The following is a 19,479-nucleotide window of genomic DNA, read 5'->3' on the forward strand; positions in this document are numbered from 1 at the left end:
ACCACAGTCTTTAATCTGTGAATTTCAGCTGAAGATAAACAATAATTATACTTATGATGTCAGGGACAAGAGATCTTCGCCCAGCAAAGCCTCTTATCATCGAAACCACAGTTTAAAAAAAATAGAACTTGTCAGCATCTCTGGGAACTTTCGCTGACGGGACCATCTGTCTAAACTGAACACTATTACAGGCAACCACAGAACTACATGTGGTTAATGGGATATTCAATTAATTGTGAAAAGAAATGGCTGTGGGCTGTTAGTAATTTGGATGTGAAAATTTTAATCCAGTAGGATAACCAAGGTGCTGATGACGTTGTTGTCAGGTGCTTGAGTGAGTGAGTTCCGAAGTCACAGCAACTGTATGTGCAGCAAGGAGAACCACTGTCTGGTTCTGCACCAGCTTCACAGGGGATGTGTTTGAGCCCATTGTTGGAGCCACGGTGACAAACGCTCTTGTTGAAGGGCTTACTTTTTCTTGACCCTCCACCAAGCATGATGTCCTCCTCCAGGGACTTGTCCCCCATGACAACCTGTCCTCAATTCTAAAGAGTATCCTAGCTGTACTTCCTCATAGACAGATTTGTTGTAACTTCTGACAGCCTATGGTACATTCATTCACTATTCTGCACCAACAGCATAGTTCAGAGGCACCCATCCTTACTTGGTGTTCCTTACTCATGCTTCTGCTTTTGCATACAGGTGAGGTGATGGAAAATGCCATGGTGTGGTAGCTACACAATGTCCTGTCAACTTGAGGATATTAAGAGTGAAGTGGTGGAGTCTAGCCGGTCAACGAGGGCACAGCCTGATGCCTCCTTATGGACATGGCCTTCTCATGAGGATTCTGGGAACTTCCTTTCTTTCTCCCTGGAGGTGGGACACACTCTTTCTGTTTCACCTCCCTGTTGACAAGCTGCATGGAGTCACAGTGATGGTAGCCAGAGCCCCAGAGATGCATCCACCGCCATTGGATCCACAAGACTTTGCACCCACCGGCCTGTGCCCTTCCTGTATTTTGCATCATTGCGTGTGCTGTGCGAGTCTACAGAGGAATTTGTGGACTAGTATCGGACATACGGGTTAATATCGGACTTATGGACTTGATCTGGATGGGGCTGGGTTATTTTCTCAATATGCAATTGCCGTATGTTATAAAGCTTTCTCGCACACACATGAGCGTCTCTGGATTTGCTTTTCTAGTCAACCTGGACTAACACATGTGACTTAGACTCAGTCCTCAAACATTTTTGCTTTTGAACACTTGAAAGAGGCTTTGTTTTTCCCCAACAGATTTTAGCTCTGGACTGCTGCTTCCATGGAAGTTGACTGCAGATCCAAGCAAGAGGAAAGCCTGGGCCATGTCAACCCTTCCCTCATTGATCGTGACATTGCTTCCTGGTCTGGTGGGGATAATTTTGTTTGCTTTATGTTGAGGTATCATACGTGCAGAAAATTATGCTCTCTGATCTTTACTGAGATGGTGGTTCTCAAATCATTGCTTTCAAAATGTGGTGGTTATAGTGCCTGTTGTCAATTTGAGAGGATTAAGAGTGAAGGGGTGGAGTCTAGCCTGTCAATCATTGTATAGCCAATAATGCCTCGGTGTGGGTCTGGCCTCCCCCAGAGGAATTGCTAAATTTCCTTCCTGGAGGCAGGAGACACTGTTTCTCTGCTCACTCCCTGAGAGATGCTCTACTGACAAGACACATGGCTCTACGCTAATAGACCCCGTGCCCTGGGAACTGGAGGAGCCACGTGGAGACCCCTGCCAGTGCTGAGATGCTTCTATCACCACTGGATCCACAAGACTTTCCACCCACTGGCCTTGTGATCTTCCTGCATTCTGCATCATTGGGTGTGTTTCATGAGTCTGACGAGGGCTTTATAGATTGTTATCAGACATATGGGATAATATCAGGCTTATGGACTTGATCTTGCCTGGGCTGGGATGTTTTCTCAATACTCAACTGCTCTTGTATCTAAAGCTCTTTCCTATACACATATGAGTATCTCTGGGTTTCTTTCTCTAGTCTACCCAGACTGACATACAAAGTGGAATGTGAAACAGCCACCCTGGTGCTAAGAAGGCAGAGACATTACTACCATCTTGCCAACTTACTCAGCCTGAACTAGTGACTGAACTAGTAGCCACTGAGCCAGCCTAACAGTTGAGTTAAAGTGAAACCAAATGGGTAAAGCAGCCAGTGCTGTCGAACCCATAAGCCAAGGGCCACCTCCTGGCTGGTAACCCTATTTCCATGTGATGCCTTAAGGGAAGGGGCAGGAATCTGGTTGTGGCTGACATTGTGAGCGTGGATCATGGCAGTTCACATACCAACCAGGTGACACATCAATTCCCTGACCTTGGGAGGGACCCGGGTCAGGTGAGTCATGAAAGAAATGAGCCTTCCTTTCCTTTTGGGGAAAGGAGGCCAGGTAGCCTGGCTTTTCTCCAAACAGCAGTGGGGAATCGGGAGGCTTAGCACCTGGTCAACTAGTTCTTTCTTGTAGCTGGATTCCCTCTTGAGAGCAAAGTGCTAGGGATGAAAGGCAAGGTGGGCTCAGGCCTGGTAAACTGAACAGCCTGCAGACAAAGCTGCCCTGGGGGAAGTCTTTGAAGTGTAATCAGCCCCAAAGAAGTCTGGAGGGCTTTGTTCAGCCCTGGGTCTTAATCACAGGTCTGTGTATTTCCTGACCCAGGGCTCCGCATTCTAACTATGGTCCATTCAAAGGTCCCTGCTTCCTACAGATCCCGCCATCTCCCAACCTCGCCTACATCCACCATCACCATTCACAGAGAACCCAGTGTGCTCTTCAAAGCTCCGAAGAAAGGGGGCAATTAGTGCACTGGGTGGCAGGATTAGACAGACATCACTGAATTGAAATCCCCCCCCCACACACACACACACCCCTGTCCTCAGCTGTTTCTGGAAAGTAGCCGGGCCAGGAATATGTTCATTTGCTCAAATGGGACTCGTGAGTCATATCCTACTTTTGTGCAAAAGCTCTGAACCTGCTGCTGTTCTTTAGACATTCCATGGCTGCGCGACCTGGTTGAAGGAAAGGGCCACCATGAGAGGGCCAACTCTGACCAACCCTGGTGAAGGGCTTGTGGCCATCTGGTGGTACCCCCTGTTTGGCCTGCCCAGTGCCACCTCTGACTCCTGGGGAACGGCCTTTCCTGCTTTGATCCATCCTCCTCTAGGATCCTGCCCTCCAGCCATAGCTGATTGGTCCAAGTATGACATGTGACCCAAAGTGAACCAATAAAACCCCTCCCTGGGACTTTCATATGTACGCCTGATACAAGCAGGCCCTGCTTCTCTCTGGAGAGATGAGGCTGTGAGAGGCAAAGTTGTGGAACTGGCCAGGGCCATTTGAAGAAGCCTAACCACAAATGAGGCAAATGAGGCCATCACAGAGAGAAGGGATGAGCTCCAGAGAGCCAGGTGTGTTCCCAGTGGTCCCAAAGACCCTCAGCATCCCTCTCCTTGCGTTCTATGAGATACCCCAGGTGTGCTTTGGGGATTCTCCTTTGAATAGGCTGAAGGGTGGTCTTGTCTCTTACAATTCACAACATCCTGGTAAACCCATGACATCCTAAGCAGCAGACACTTTCCTGCTCTGAGCTTTAGTTTGTGTACGTGTAAGAGGAAGATGCTGGGTCACGCTGGTGGTTTCTGAAAGTGCTCCATTGTGTCTCTTTGTGAGTTATAGGCTAGGGTGGGGTGAAGGGGAAGAAGGTGAACACTACATCCTTTCCCCTTTAACCAAAGTGGCTTGCATGCTGGGCATATCATCCCAACACAGCCATCACTCGGAGGCATCTGCTGCTCAGCTGTGCTTGAAGACCACTGACCCCAGAGTTTGTGGGGTCTCCAGTTCTGCTGTCAGGCTCTCCACCACACTCTGCTCCTTTATCTCACCTCCTCCAGGCAAGGGCCTTCCAGGTGGTGTTTTACGAATCACGTGGTATAAATTTTGCTATATTGGAAAATTTCATTATACCCACAGAGTTGAAGACAAGTGTTCACGAAAACCTACGTATCGATATTTAGAGCATCACTAGTCCACCGTCCCCCTGAGGCCCATAAACCTATGATTGGATAAACAAACGTGGTAGACTCACACAATGAGAGATTATTTGGCCATAAGAAGGAATGAATTTCTGAAACACGTTAAAGCACAGATGGATGGGTCTTGAAAACATGAAGCTAAGTGAAAGGAACTGGTCGGGAAAGAACACACAATGTATGAGTCTGATTTGAACCATCTGGCATAGTCCAGCCATGGAAAGCCGAGTGGAGGTTGCTTAGGAATTAGGTGAGGGCGGACAGAGGAAAGGGGAGGGATAGTTGAGGGGTTAGAAAGAGTTTCTCTTTGAACGGGCTTTTGTTGCAAACTCGGTGGCCACGCTGACGTGACTGAACGGTAGACTTCCCATGAGTGAACTGACTGGCAGGTAAATGGTACCTGAATGGGAGCAAAGCTCTTCAGAAAGAAAAAGTCACCCCTCCAATCGGGCACTCCTTTGACTCTGACGGGCTCTGTGACTTGCCTTGACCAGTCACTGAGTGGAAGTGACTTGGTGGGAGGTCCAAAACCCAGCCCTTCCAACTTCCATCTTCATCTTCGTGGAAGCATGAGCTGCCAGGTCAAGAAAGCCGAGCGTCCCGCTTGCATGACCAAGCAGAGTGAGGGGTTCTAGGGGCTGAAGGCAATGGGAGGTACCTCACCATCCCATCATCCCACCTCAGCTTTTCGTCCCTCTCATAGAGCTGCTGGTCCCAGTCAAATGGCCCCAACCGTCGAGCAAAGAGAGCAGCTGCATTCAATTGGAATATGGAGTTGTCTGCAAAGTATCCAAGTCTCAGGGCCATCGTCTAGGCTGCAATGCATGACCGACTCTGACATTGCTCCTTGGATGTGAGGTGTGGCAGCTGGCTTTGGGACTGGGTCAGCAGGGTGAGGCTAAAGGGTGGCAAGGAGGGAATGAGGAGGGGTTGGGGGGCCAATGATGAGACTGTTCTTGGAGGCTGAAGAGGGCGACTGACCTGCTCTGCGGAACAGCACAGCAAGTCGTCAAACCGTTCCTGGTGATCACTTGGAAGCTAGAACACGTATTAGTGACCCATGGGTGATGCTTTAGGCTGATAAACAACCGGCCGCTCTGTGGTAGAAAGAATCAGCTTTCCACTCCTGTGAAGGATGGCAGTCTTGGAACCCCACAGGGGCAGTTCTACTCTGACCTGTAGGGTCACTGTGATTCAGAAATGACTTGTTGCCATTGAATACAATGATTTCTAGGGAGGTGGCTGAAAGTTCCAGGAGGCTTCTTTTGTGTGTACATGAGTCTATTTTAATTGCCCAAAGTTCTATATCGGTGTCACTGATGTAGAAGAAACGGTACACATTCAATAGATACAACACATTGGTGTGACATGTTCACGAACCCACTAAGCCATCACCATGATCAGGATGACAAACATTCCCATTACCCTGCCATCCCTCCCTCCCCACATGGCTTTTTGTTTTGAAGGGCATATCCAACCTCCTCTGACTCTCCAGGCTGATGCCAGGCAGAGGCCAGACATACCTCCACCCTTCTTCCTTTTCACCTTATTCTGACCCTACCTGTCTCTCCCATGGCACTCACTCTACATGTGGGGCTGGGCTCTATCATCAATTGCAATGCCCACGCTCACCGATGAAGCTCACAATGATGGGGTTCATTAGGGAAGTGACCACAATTCAGGTGGAAAATGCTAAGGACACAGTTGTTCTGCGAGGACATTTGCTTCTCGGTTGCGCCTGCAGGCAGACCTCTCTCTGGTCCTCAGATCCTTGGCCTAGCCTCTGTGTCCCCCTTAGACAAAGTTACAAAGCTCTTGTTGGGCTGCCAATAAATGCCCAAAGGGCATGCCACTCCACTGTAAACATCAGCCCAAAGGCACTCAGCTCTAGCTCTGTGAGTCAGCAAAACCTAGCTCCCGCTAATTGAATGCCCAGAGGCACACACTCCTCTGGAAACCAGCTTCCTGCCCCCAAGCACTCAGTTTCACTTGCTCTGCAGGCTGGGCAGTCGGCTCTCTCATGCTCTAGCTCCGAGTTCTGCTGCTGCTGCTGCTCCTCTGTATCAACGTGGTCTCCTAGACCGAGGAGTTTTGATGTGTGGGGATCTTGGGGTCCAAAGGATGTGCTCCACACACATCGGTAGCGAGAATCCACTCTTCCTGCTTCTGCTATGGCTGATCTTATACGCAACAGGATGACAGCCACAATAACCCTGCTCACACTCAGAGCTGAATAGTATAATCTGATCAGTATCTTCCCTCAACTTCCTACTCAGACCTATCAGGTATAAAAAGGTTGTTTGGTGGTGTGGTGGAGTGACATTTCTTCATATGGCTCTTCTCCCTAAGTCTCTCTATCGCCCGCCAAGCAACCAGGTGGCACTAGCCAAGCAGGGCGTGTATAACACTAAGCGAGGGGACTGGTTTTTGTGGCCACCTCTCTGGATATAAGGGGGGTGAACCATCTAGGATGAGACATCTTTAAAGCCGCAGAGAGAAACTTGAGAACCTGGGGAAAGCACGCTCAAGATCCGTCTGGAGCGACTGTGGCACGGAGATTCGGGGAGCAGCACCAAGACCACGGAGCACTTCTCGTCATCTGGCCGGGACTGTGGGACTGTGGGCAGAGGGCAGCGGGCAGGCTTCCTGGCTGGCGGAGGCAAAAGCCAACAGACCGAGTGGCTGAGAGACTACGAATTGGAGAGAGACTTGGTACCATGTGGCTGAGAACCAGAGAGACGTGGCTGGTGGCTGAGGAGGCCAATGGCTGTATGCTTACTGTGTGCTGGCCCTGACTTGTGGTAATGTGTTAACTTCCCTAATGAACTCCCTTATCCATGAGTTCCGTGTGGCAGTGGCAATGGGATCAAACCCGGCGTGGGTGGAGAGTGGCCTGGGAGGAACGGCTGGGTTCAGAGCAGGTGAAGAAGGACTGACCATGGAGGCTTGGCTGAGGCCTGCCTCTGGGCACTGGGGAAGCCAGAGGAGGTCAGACACATGCACTCCCATGCCGTTTCCGGCAGGTGGGGGTGACACAGCTAGAAGAGCTGTCTTCAGTAATTCACATGCAACAAGGTGCTGCTAGAGAAGGCTGCCCCACGTCCCAGCACTGTCAGGGGAGAGGATGTGAGGGGGCCCTGGGCGGGCCCCAGTAGAGATTCTCAGTGCTAGGAATAGTCTCAGGGTAAAGGCAGAGTCAAGGGCAGAGCTGTAACACGCACGTGCGCGCGCGCGCGCACACGGCCAAGACCTCCAGCTTAGAAAGGTGCCGGCTATACGTGACAGCTGGACAGAGGTGTCTCTGAGAACCCTCACCTGTGGTGGGTGCCTCCACCTGAACACAGTCCAGGCCTGGACCAGGAGCCCCTCAGTGTGCTTGACAAGGCTGGGCCAGCTCAGAGGGTCCCTAGGCCTCCATCCTAAGGATCTGCCCATAAAGACCATTTGAGTGTCACAGCCAATAGGCTGTGGGGTACGCTTTGGGGCTGGGTTTAAGCCCATAAGCTGCTTCAAATCCCTAACGATTTATAGCCTGGGGATCTGTACACAGGGTCACTATGAGTCCAGCTCCATTGGAAGGCAGTGTGTTGGGTTGGGTGCTGTGGTGGCAGAGGGCCTGGGAGGGTAGTGGGGTCTAACCAGTTGATGCATTTTTGCCTGCTAATCCAAGAGCTGGAGGTTCAAGTCCACCCATGGGTGATCTACTGCTGGGAAGTCAGTCACTGATTTCCCAATGGAGCAGTTCCACTCTGACGGGCAAGGGGTCACAGTGAACGGGGATCAGGCTGACAGCAAACAGGTCCCCAGGCTGCACTGTGCACACCCTCTCCCCTCTGGCCTCTTGGGCAGATGGCTCCTGAGAAGAGCTCTTCTGGGGTGAAATGAGAGTCCAGCACACTGCCGGAACAATGCGCTCCCATGCCCTGCAGCCCGGCACCCGGCAGCGGTTGGCTATGGGCAAGACGATTTAACAAAGCAAAAACCACCCCCTGTGCCCATTTTCCAGAACACAGACACCCCCTCTTCCCTCCCCTCCCCACTGGGCATCGGGCAGCAGGCCTCTTTTGTGATGGTCACTGCTGTCTCCCTCCAGGCTGAGCTCCTGACCCCCACTCCCTACCCCTCCCCAAAGCATCCCAACCTCAGGGACTTTAACAGGAAGTGTGCTTTGCCTCTGTTCTTCATTGTTCTAAGAAAAGGAGTAGAGGGGGGCATGGGGGGGGACTGCCTTGCTTTTTAAAGGACTCTGTCTGTCTTTAATTAACCACAAACCTTGCATTAATTACAAAAGAGAGATGGGTGGGGAGTACAGCTCCCCGTTCTTCTCTGCAGAGAATGGCTGGGTGGGGGCGGCCATGCTGCAGCGCTCCTGCAGGTGCCAGGCCCGGCTCTATTCAAACGGGATATTTTTGAACCACCCCAGGCGATGGCTGCGTGCGCTGAGTCCTGGGGCTTTCTGCAAGGGGGAAAGGCCCAGAAGCCCAGAGGAACAGTTGGTGCGGTGGGCTTCCCTCCCCCCGCACCCCTCTGCACCATTTCAATTCCAATCATCAGGGCCCGGGGCGCACACTTGCTGGCGGTTCCACCCTGAAGCGACAGAGGAGACAAGCCGAGGGTCATCAGAGCAGGGCTACGCTGGAAGGGCAGCACAGGTCACCTGCCCCTTCCCGCTTTGGGAAGACCACGCTCAGAAACCCATCCAGGGGGAAAGACATGCCAGCATGTGCACACACACGTGTGTGTGTGTGTGTGTGTATGCGTGCACCAAAGCATTCACAAAGACGGTGTAACTCTCCCAGCCTGTTGGTGGGGACTCCGAAGGGCAAGCGCCTACTCTTCATCTTCTCCCTTGCCTTTCAGGGCCACCGCCCCATTCCCTCTGCCCTCCACCAAGGAGTCACACAACAGGGCGGGGCCCAGGGAACTTGATAAGAAAGCCATTCCTTGCAGACTCCCTGGCGGTGCCTCCCTCGGGGGTGCTCCTGCCTGGACTTTCTCAAGGCAGATCAAGTTCCTTGCAATCATTTCATGGCAATTAATCTTGTGCTTAAATGATACTTCTATAATTAGAAGCAATTAAAAGCCTGCCTGAGAATGACCTGTTCTATCAATGTCATTGGCTCTGTATGTTAATGGGGAATCTTGAAAGAGCATCCCCCCCACCTCCCCGGACTATTTGTTTTCTCTCTTCCTGGGGAGGCAGGGGTTCAAAGCCTGCCTTTGTGGGCCTTTCTTCGGGGCAGGAGCCACCAGTGTGGGCATGGGCAGGTGGCTGAAGAGCCTGGGCATTTTAAGGAGGAGAAAGAGGTACTGGAGCGCCAGGGTAAGGCGAGGGCACACGCTGCCCAAAGAGAATGACCCCGGTGGGACACAGGCGACCCTCTGCCGGAGCCCCCGTCTTGCTGCCTCCCACGGACGGCCATGACTAAGCCCCCAGAGAGGAAGGGACTGCTAGCACTGTCGCTGCCTGCGGCAGAGCCGGGCGTGAGTAACATTCCGTAGGAGGGCATGCTGCTGCTTAGTACACATTTGGCATTTGTCTGTGCCTGAAATACGTCGGGACGAGGTACCACCGCCGGGACCTGGATAACGACAAGCTTCTTTGAGAGAAGGCAACCTTTCCCTTGATTGATCCAAAGTTTCCCTGAAGGATCCCAGGCATTGATTCAAACAGAGGGCTCAGGAGGAAAGAGCCGCTTGGGAGTTAGGATGTAGGGGCCAGGCACAAACTGGACAGTTTGCTTTCATGCTGCGACCAGGGGCTGCTCCCCCCAAGACCACTGTAACCAGCCCCAGGGCCTACGCCATACCACCCAGTGGCTTCTGACTCATCGCGACTTCTCGGGGGTTTCTGAGACTGAATCCTTAGAAGTGCTGCCAACAGCCTCGTCTCTCTTTCTCGGGGGGTGCTGTGTATTTGAATCACCGACCCAGAGATTATCAGCCCAACAAGTAACCCACGATGCCACCAGGATACACAGATTAAGGCCAAATTCTAGGCACTGGATGAGCAGGAGGTAGGATGCCATCATGCGATAGGCCTCCTCAAAGGTCTGGTAGAAAGAAAATGACTACCAACGACCGTTGAGTCAATTCTGACTCACGGTAACACCAAGTATGTCAGAGTACAGCTGTCCGCCACAAGGCCTTCGTTGCCCTCTTTTAAGATGACTTACGCTGTTACTATTGTTGAGAAGATACACAGCAAAAAAACAAACAAACATTGCCCAAACTAAAGTCACTGGCCATCAAATCAATTCCAGCTTCATGACCCTCGAGGTCAGGGTAAAACTGTGCCTGTGGGTTCTAAGGCTGTCATTCTTTAGGGGAGTAGAAAGTCTCCTCACCTCTCTCCTGCAGAGCTGCTGGAGGTTTTGAACTGCCGACCTTTCGGTTCACAGTCCAACCCATAACTATACCAATTCAAAGGTTTCTGCACCCTGGACCATGCAAGGTCTGGGCACCGATGGCAGACCCTCAGTCACGGTGGTTCCACTGACTCTGTGGTCACTGCAGGCACCTGAGAGCTATTGTGGAGTAGTCATGACTGACCACTGATGACAGGATCCCTAGAACCCCATTACCAGTGAGTCCATTCTGACTCACGACAATGCAACAGGACAGAGTCGAACTGTTCCACAGGATTTCCAAGGCTGAAATGTACAGAAACAGATCGCTACATCTTTCTCTCAGCTGGTGGGTTTGAACCCCTGACCTTTCAGTAACAGGCAAGTGCTTTACCCCTGGGCTACTGGGGCGCCTTAACTGCAGGACAGGAACATGAAATGGCAAACGCTGTCGCTGAGCGGGCCGTGCCTGAAAACCACACACAGTGGACAATTCTCCCAAGGGCCCACAGCCTGTGGTGTCAAGGGAGAAGGTATGTACCGGGGCAGCTGCATGACCCTGGGAGGCCACTGGACCTCTGCGAGCCTCAGTTACAAGATAACGATGTCGAGGATTGCATTTATCTCCATGGGCAGTCCAGATGACCGATCACCCAAGAAAGTGGCACATCATGGCCCGGAACGTGTGAGGCACTTCATCAATGCTGTTTCTGTCTGAAGAGGCCCTGGGCGTGCAAGGACTGCCACCTGCCTCTCTCCTTGGCTCTTTTCTGCATCTGGTCCTTGCCATCTGCCTGGCTGGCTACCCAAGAGGCATCACGGCAGAGCAACCTGAAGGGCCCCTGGCCAGATGGCATACACACTTCCGAACTTAGCAGCATAGCAGCGGTCTTCTTTGGCTGGGCAGAGGGCAGGGGGGGGGGGTGCTCCTCTTTCCTGCTCTCCCACCTTCTCCTGCTTCTATGTATCACCCCCCAGAAGCTTAGGTGGGACCTGTCACCTTTGGGACTCTGTTAACAGATTCACGAAACGTCTGGAGGCCACGCCTTCACACATGTCATACACTGCCTCATGGACTGCAGGGACCCCCCACCCCCACCCCCGGGATCCTCCTCCCCGCCTCCGTCAAGGCGCTTACTGGGATCTGGGTCCAGAGGAATGAAACATTGTGGATGGGTGCTGTCAGGTCCCGTTTCCACTGATAATGGTCTTGCTCTTCATCTGCGCTGAACCATTTGGAACACCCTGTCTCTCAACTATCCCAGCCTCCCTCCTCATGGCTAAGACAGTGACCACTGAGAGATCAACTCTTCCGGCCCAACGGTCCCCAAGGGTCTGGCTGTGGCTATTTGTCATCGTTTTTTTTATTTTGCTTTGGTTTCTTTTTTTTAGGGGAGGGGGCGGAGACCCAGGACCCAGTCAAATATGCATATGGCTGTCAAGTCTCTTTAGTGTCCTTTAATCAGGGGCAGTCACTCAACTGTCTTTGCTTTTTACACACTGACATGTCGGAAGTATCTCAGCCAGCCATCAAGCAGACGGCCACCGTCTCTGGGGTTGTCTGGTTTAGTCCTCTCGAGAGGAGCATCCAGATATGGGATTGCATTCCTGGGCACTTTCTACCACATCACAGTGGAGGGCAGCCTTTCAGCTTGTTGGGTTATTGGCGAGGCTGCATCTCATCACTTGGTCAAGGCCCCAAAAGAAAAAAAACCAGAACAGGACAAAAAAAACTAAAGGCTCTCCTTCCAGGAAAGCAAGCGTTCAACCTCTGAAGGACATAACAAAACAAAAATTCAACAACAACAAAAATTGGAGAGACCAAAGCCTTACGAGTGAGGAGAGCGGGGGCAGCTCTTTGAGAAGAAGGCCAGCTAATGTAAAGCCAGAGATCACTGTTTCCCCTCCAGCAGTGTCACCAACGAGCACACTCATCAGCAGAGGTTCAAACTGGGGGAAGAAAGGCTGCTGATGTCCAAGGACCACCCGCAGCAACTGGCAGAGGAAGCTGAAGGCACTGTGCACCTCTGGGTGACATCCTGTTCTGGCTGATCCTCCAGCCTGGCTGAAAACAGCCACCTCCAACCAACCTAGCATCCTCCCATGTGTACAGAGAGCACTTAACTCGGAGCCTTGAGGACATGCCTCCCACAGATCACGCCGCCTGTATTGTAGTCTAGAGGCCCTGGTGGCGTAGCGGTTACACACTGGGCTGCTAACCATAAGGTTGGCAGTTTGAAACCACCATGGGAAAAAGGTACGGCTTTCTACTCCCATCGAGAGTTGAAGAGGTTGGGAAACCCACAGGAGCAGTCTGAGCCTGTCCTAGAGGGCCCCCATGAGTCAGAACTGACCGGTGGCAGTGAGTGAGGGAGGACATTGTCTGAGTCACGGCAACCTAGTCCCCTGAAAACGGAAAGAGAAGAATTTCTGTCCTGCTCTCCCCAACTCACACCGGAAGATCCCCAAGCCCCGAGCTGTGTCAGGCTTCCAGACGGACCACCCTGAGCCCTTGCATGACTCTGCAGTTTTGCCTGAAAGGCCCCCATCCACTGTCCCCAAGTCCTGCCATCTTGGTGACCTTCTGCAACTTCCTTGAGCCTGTTGAGGTTCACCCAAGTTCCCACTGCTCCTAGGGCACCTGGCACTCTCACTGGTGCCCAGGCATGCATTCCAACTCAAGACCACCCGACAGGGCAGCGTAGAACTGCCAAGAGGCTTCCCAAGGCCGTCATCTTTACGAAGCAGACTGCCTCCCTCTCTCTCCTGCAGAGTGGGTTCAAACTGCTGACCTGTTGCTTAGTGGCCCAACTCTTTACCCAGTGCCTGCCAGAGAGCCTGGCCCGGGCTCAATGAAAGTTTGTGAAGTGGCTGCATCTGAGAAGGAATGGTCATTATGTACTGCTGAGTCCGGGGCTGGCATTCTGCTGCAAATATGCCATTCAAGGTGGAAGATGGGGGTGGGGGGTGGGCGAAGGCACAAGATTCTTTTAATCCCAAGATGCTTTACAGGGAGTCTTGGCCTGCGGGCATGGAATCCCACTCCCAGGAGCTCTGGACCTTGGACCTCCTTCCCGGGAGCCTGCTTTAGAACTTCCATTTCCAGGCCAATTTAACAACCCAAAGTATTTGAGAAAATGAGACCCTTCTTCAGAATAATCTATTCCCGGGGCGCTGAGCAACTAAAACAGCTGCAAAGCATTTTCCTATTTACTCACCACATTCAACTGAAGATGGGTTCCCAAAAGGGGCTTTAAAAAAAAAACTCTTTTTTTTTTTTTTCACAAACCACTCCTCCAAAACAAATAAGAAGCCCACAAGCATGTAGGAAACCTATTAAAATTCCCTACTGGAAGCAGAGGAGGGAGGAAAAAAGATACAATCCCGATAACATCAGCACCACTGCCCTAAAGCAAAAACTAAAAATACACCATCCAGAAAGGGAAGTCCTTTCCCATAAAGACCCCACTGAGCTAGCAGGTGGAGCCTTCTGGGCTTCAAAAGGGTGGTTTCTACCTGGCTCCCCGCCCCAGCAAGGGTCCTTGGGAGTTTCTCTGTCCCTGTGGGGACTCTTCTCAACCAGTGCAGGTGACCTGGGGGTGGCATATGCAGCGACCAATTAGCACAGCACGCAGGGTTTCACGTGCCTTTTCCACGCGATCGTTTGCCTCTGGACCGCAAGCTCATATCTGAGCTCTCATTAAAGCCAGGCGAATTCCCACACCCCATTTCATTCCCCACAGGAGCTCTCTCCCTTGGCCTCAGGACGGGGGTGGGTGGTGTGGTGTGTGTGTGTGTGTGTGTGGTGTGTGTGTGTGTTCTCTGTAGTCTTTATTCTCTGTTCCTCCCCAGCACCTTCCCCAGTGTCCTATTCTGAGCCATACAGTGTGAAGCAAAGTCAAGGGAGGGGGACTCAAATTGTGTTTCTTTCACACCTGGTCAGCAGCCCTCCCCAGTGGTTGAACTTGGGCTGAGCGACATTTTCAATGGGATGCTCTTTCATGAAGACGCGTGGGAAGTTTGCATCTTCGGAGTGGCGGGCTGGTGGGAGTCGCTTGCTGGTCCATGACTTGGAGTCATGTCCTTCCCTCCTTCCTTTAGCTGGTCCCTTCATTTCAAAACTCAAGATACTGATCGTGCCTACCTTCAGGGAGTCCTTGAAGGAGTCAAGGAGATGAGGACTATCAAGTGCTTAGCCCACAGGAAGGCCCAGTCCCGTGAACTGGAAGTACTGGGGAAATACCAACGCATGGTCACCCTTGGTGCCCACAACACCCGGAAGGTGTGGACCTGCTGGGGCCGTTTGGTTAGAGGGAGCGTAAGGCTGTCAGGTAGGTGAGATGGAATCCTAAGCAGGTGTGTTTCTAAAGGGGCTTTCTTTGGGATGTTCTGTAGTCCTTGGACACCAAGTGTCATGTCATCTTTCCGCATCTTAGAACAACGCCTAGTGACGAAACACAAGGACCCAGCCTTGACCAGTTGGCCCACTGTGCAAAGTATGGTCCCTTGGATGCCTGAGTATGGGGATGCGAGAGGGCTGGCTCCAGGAGAAGCAGGCCGAAGGCTATCTTGGAAGTGGCAGGATGTCTGCGATGCTTCGGAGAGGTCTCACGTGATTCTGAAACAGGCAGGTCCAAGACTCAGTCATTGTTTCCTCTAGGCTGGCTTTCTATGCTTAGGGTCGGGTTTCCATCATGCACACGATGACTCTATCGCTGATACAAAATCCCAAGGCTGATCGATAACTGTCGTCCAAGTATCTTCTCCCCACTTCAACCGACCAGCCATTAGCGCTACGGTCTGTGTGACTTTGGGCAAGCTACTAAAATTCTCTCAGATCCCTCACCCACCAAGGAAAAATCACCAACTTCCTCACAGGTATCGATCCATTCGCTGTGCTACCTGCCTGGAAGGCGCCCCGCTCCCCAACAAGAGTGCCATGAACGGCAGCAGCAGCTATATCCTTATTAGTACGCCGCGGCTGGATCCACGTTCCCAGAGCAGGGCTATGTCGACACCAGAACATCGAGACCCAGTCTCAAGAGAGGTGGCCTGCAGAGTTGCCGCAACGTACGATCTTACTGCTCAGCTCTGGTGTCTGCAGCTCCCTTCGCCTGGTTGCAGGACTGTGAGTCTAATCCTCTTTTGGCCATGCAAGGGGGGTGGGGGGGGGGGTGGTGGGAGGAGACAATCAGGACAAGAGCCAGGAGAAGCTGTCCCTGAATAACAGGATCCTCTCAGCCCAGTGCTGAAAGACAGGCAGGTCCAGCGACGATGGATGTGTTTAATGTTTACTCAGAGGGAGGCCTTCTCCCGAGTAAGGGAGAGGTGGCAGGCTCACAGGTTAGGGACAGGAAGCGGGTGACGCCCCATGGTATATCAAAGGACAATGCAGCTTTCCCCTGGGCAGCTGTTTGAAATCAAGCCACTCCCCTGAACCGGAGCTTTTTGACCCCCTGGTGCACATGGTGCTCCTCTGTCCTTTACATCTGTGTCCCCCCGCCCCCAGGCAGCCCTACACAAAAGCCCCTGGGCTCAGAGAAGCACCTGGAAACTCAGGCATCAGCGGGTGGCGGCTGCTCTTCTGACCGGAGAAGCCAGGGAGCAAGCCAACACACAACATGGGCTTTCTTCGGTTCAGAAGCAAAGCTCACGGGGTTCCCTGTGTTTCCGTTTCCCCATCTGGCAATGAGACACTGGCGGCAGCAGCCCGGAGTGGGCAGTGTGAGGATACAGTGACCTTGCCCATTCAAGAGACTGTGTAAGCACCCAGTGGTGACTGCCACCGAGAAGGGCTTCCCAGGGCACCTTGGCCCAATATCACCAAGCATCTGAATCGGCCACCCTCCTCCCCTGGGCCCTGGGCCACTCTCACCAGCATCAGTTTAATGAATTGGCTTCTCTGTGGCCCCTGTGGCCTGGAGAGGGGGGTTACCCACTGGCCATCCCCTTGGAACACCCCAATTTATATGACATTATGACTAAGTCTTTGAGAATCCCAGTGCACAGACCAGGCTCCTGGGATCCGTGTGGACACAAGTCCGTGGTGCTGAGCCTGCCCAGCTTCTGGGGTTCTAAGAAAACAGAGTTCCTGAGGCTGCAACCCACGATGCCATCTCCATGGCAAATGGCCCCTCAGAGTCCTTGGGCACCTGGGTATCAGCCTGACCTTCAAGGCAATCTCCACAGAGGGGCTGGCCTCCGCCTTGCCGCCTTACCTGTAACGTGAAGCTTCTCATCGGTGACCTCGGCCTTCAGGTAGATGCGCCCTCTCTTCTCCGTGTGGTCCATGCCACACAGGCTGGGCACGTTGATCACACACTGCTTGTGGACGTTCATGTCGCAGGCTGTGGGCCGAGGGAGACAGAGGGTCAGGCTGGGCAGATGGATGGGAACCATCACTTCCCGGGGGGGCTGGGTGTGCAAGGAGGAGCGAGAAGGCACCTCCTGCCCACCCCACCCCCACCCCCACCTCGATAATGTGCTATGAGGTTTCTGCTGACATCAACGACCCTTAGCAGATGTCCCTTACAGCACCAGCTTTGTCTGAGTGGCAACATCCTTAAAATACCCATGCCATATTTATCTCAGTGCATCCGCAGCAGAATGTGCGCGCTCGGACTTCGGCGACTGTTTCAACTATTTCATGGGGTATAACCTTCACGGAGGGAAGTATGCGGATGCATTCAGGCCTCATGTACAGTGAGACAAATAAATATGCAAACATATACGGGGCACTTTTGGCCTGGGAACCTGTGTGTGTGTGTGTGTGTGTGTGTGCGCGCACGCGCGCGTGCACGCAGGCAGGTGTGTGCTAATCCCTTTCTCAGCTCACTGCTGAAAAGTGAGAACCTGTGGGTTGAATAGGGGGAATTCATAAAATGTTCTTTTTTTTTTCAGCTAAGCCCTGCATTTTTTTCAAGAAGGCTAAAGTATATTGCCTTTGATTTTTTTTATAAAGAGGAATGTGTGTTTGATATTTTAAACCTGTCTTCAAATATTTAAATATTATTCCAAGTACAACAAATGCACGCCCAGCATGATAAGCCCCCCTCGCTAGCTGACATTGTGTGGGAGAGGCGGGGGAGGACGTGAAAAGATCAGTCTTGTTGCAATGAACCAGAGAAGCCTTGGGAAGGATCCTGCTCACAGAAGGCAAACATAAGACTCTGTGGATGTGCCGGCTCCACTGCCCTGGTGCCTGCAGGCTCCCAGAAGGTCAGAGGGCCGTTACATCCTCTCAAATCTGGGTAGGTGCAGCAAGGTGGCTGTGTCCTTTCAAGACGCCGGGGCATTCACACTGGCTTCGAGTTGAGTGGATGGTGTTAACAGGGAAACGGGCATCTCAGACAGCACGGTGCAGTGGTGCAGTGTTTGCCGTGAGACACTGAACACAGGGTAACAGACCCAGAGGGGGGAGGACAAAAAGCCAACTCACAGACGTGGACTCAGGTTAAGTGTTCGAAACAGATACCTTGAAGGAGCCAATGGGAAGACGTCTGGAGGGCTGTGTTGTAAAGACAACTGGAGTTTTTGTGCGCTCTAGATTTGATCCCGGCTGGTGTGGCCCCCTAGGAGAGCTGTAGACGTTTCATCGTCTCTTGGCTCATCTTTGTAAAGGCAGAGTGCGCTCCTCTCTTCTTTCTCAAAACCCCCAGGCGGTCAGCTGCAAACCCCTGTGTCTCCGTTAACAGCTGAGTTCTTAGGCACTGGTCCACTAGGGCTCCTTCTCACTACGTGCCTATGTCGGTCTCCCCATTCCCAGGAAACAGACTGCAGCTCCTCTGGAAGGAGGTGAGGAACAGCAAGGACATGGGAGGTGGAAGTACACAGGGGATATCCTTGCCTGGCCTCTACCATGAGCTTCTGTATTGCAGGGAGCTCACTTGCCCCTTAGAAGCCCCTGTGGCATTGTCCTGTAAGCATTGGACTGCTGACCAGCAAGGTCAGTGGTTCAAACCCACTGGCTGCTGCTCGGGAGAAAGCTGAGGCTGTCAACTCCCTTAAAGATTCACAGCCATGGAAACCCCTGATGGGGAGACTATGATTCAGACATCATGCGTGGTAAAGTGGGAGGGCCATGAAGGAGAGGAAGGCCCTTGGTGAGATGGATGGACCCCCTGGCTGTAACAGTGGGCTCAGACTTAACCACTCTGAGGCTGGGCTGGCACAGCACCGGGCAGCGTTTCGTTCTGTTGTCTGCAGGGTCGCTCTGAGTGGGAGCTGACTGATGTCACCTGACAACACGAGTCGGAGCAGACTTGGTGGCAGTGGGTGTGGAGTTTGACTTGGTGTTTGCTGTCTAGCATTCCACTGGCTACTCGGCAAACAAAGAAGCTGACCGAGGAGAGGGTGACTATGTTTTTCAACCCGAGACATTTTATCTACACCTAATAGCACACTAGGTAAAGGTGAGCTCAAGGGGTTTTATAGCCTAGTGGTTAGGCATTGGGCTAGCAACCACAAGGTTGGCAGTTTGAGGCCACCTGCCGCTCTGCGGGAGAAAGACGAGGCAGTCTGTCCCCTGAAAGAGGGACAATCTTGGAAACCCCCTGGGGTGGGTTGACCCTGTCCCTAGAAGGGTTGTCATGAGGCAGGAGCGACTGGATGGCTGTGAGATTTTGTTCTTGGAAGGTGAGCCCCTGCATAGGGTGTGAACAGTTCGAGGCCCTGGGTGACTAGTCTGAGTCCACCCACAGGTGCCTCTGAAGAAAGGCCTGGGGTCAGTGTCTGAAAAGTCAGCTGTTGGAAACCCGGTGGGGCACAGCTCTGTTCTGAGTCGGGGTCCATGAAGGCCCAGGAGGAAGCTTCCGGAGAGGTTAAGGGAGGGGGAGGGTCCTAGCAGCACTCGTTGCCCATCCTCCTCCCTCCAGAAAAGGGCAAGGGCAGCGCTGTCGGAGGGACTAGCAGTCCAGGGAAAAGGAGGGGGGGTGCAAATGAAACACGCTGGGCTGGGCAGGGGGTCCTCAACATTGTTTCCTAACAGAATGGTCTCTTCACACAAGATCGAATATACATGCCGAAGGAGGCCACTGTGTTAGCGGAAACCGAGCTGG

General features: G+C 52.6%; 1 protein-coding gene across 1 annotated transcript in view; it reads right to left on the reverse strand.

Annotated features, from left to right (window-relative positions):
• Window positions 1–19,479, reverse strand: part of PRKCA (protein kinase C alpha) — a 390,496-nt gene that overhangs the window by 94,423 nt on the left and 276,594 nt on the right. Inside the window, exon 5 of the mRNA XM_075562118.1 lies at window positions 16,642–16,770. Within this exon, the coding sequence (XP_075418233.1) occupies window positions 16,642–16,770 (129 nt within the window). The remainder of the gene's footprint in view (window positions 1–16,641; window positions 16,771–19,479) is intronic.

The sequence above is a fragment of the Tenrec ecaudatus genome, chromosome 10, assembly GCF_050624435.1.
Source record: "Tenrec ecaudatus isolate mTenEca1 chromosome 10, mTenEca1.hap1, whole genome shotgun sequence".
In the NCBI taxonomy this organism is placed as follows: domain Eukaryota; kingdom Metazoa; phylum Chordata; class Mammalia; order Afrosoricida; family Tenrecidae; genus Tenrec; species Tenrec ecaudatus.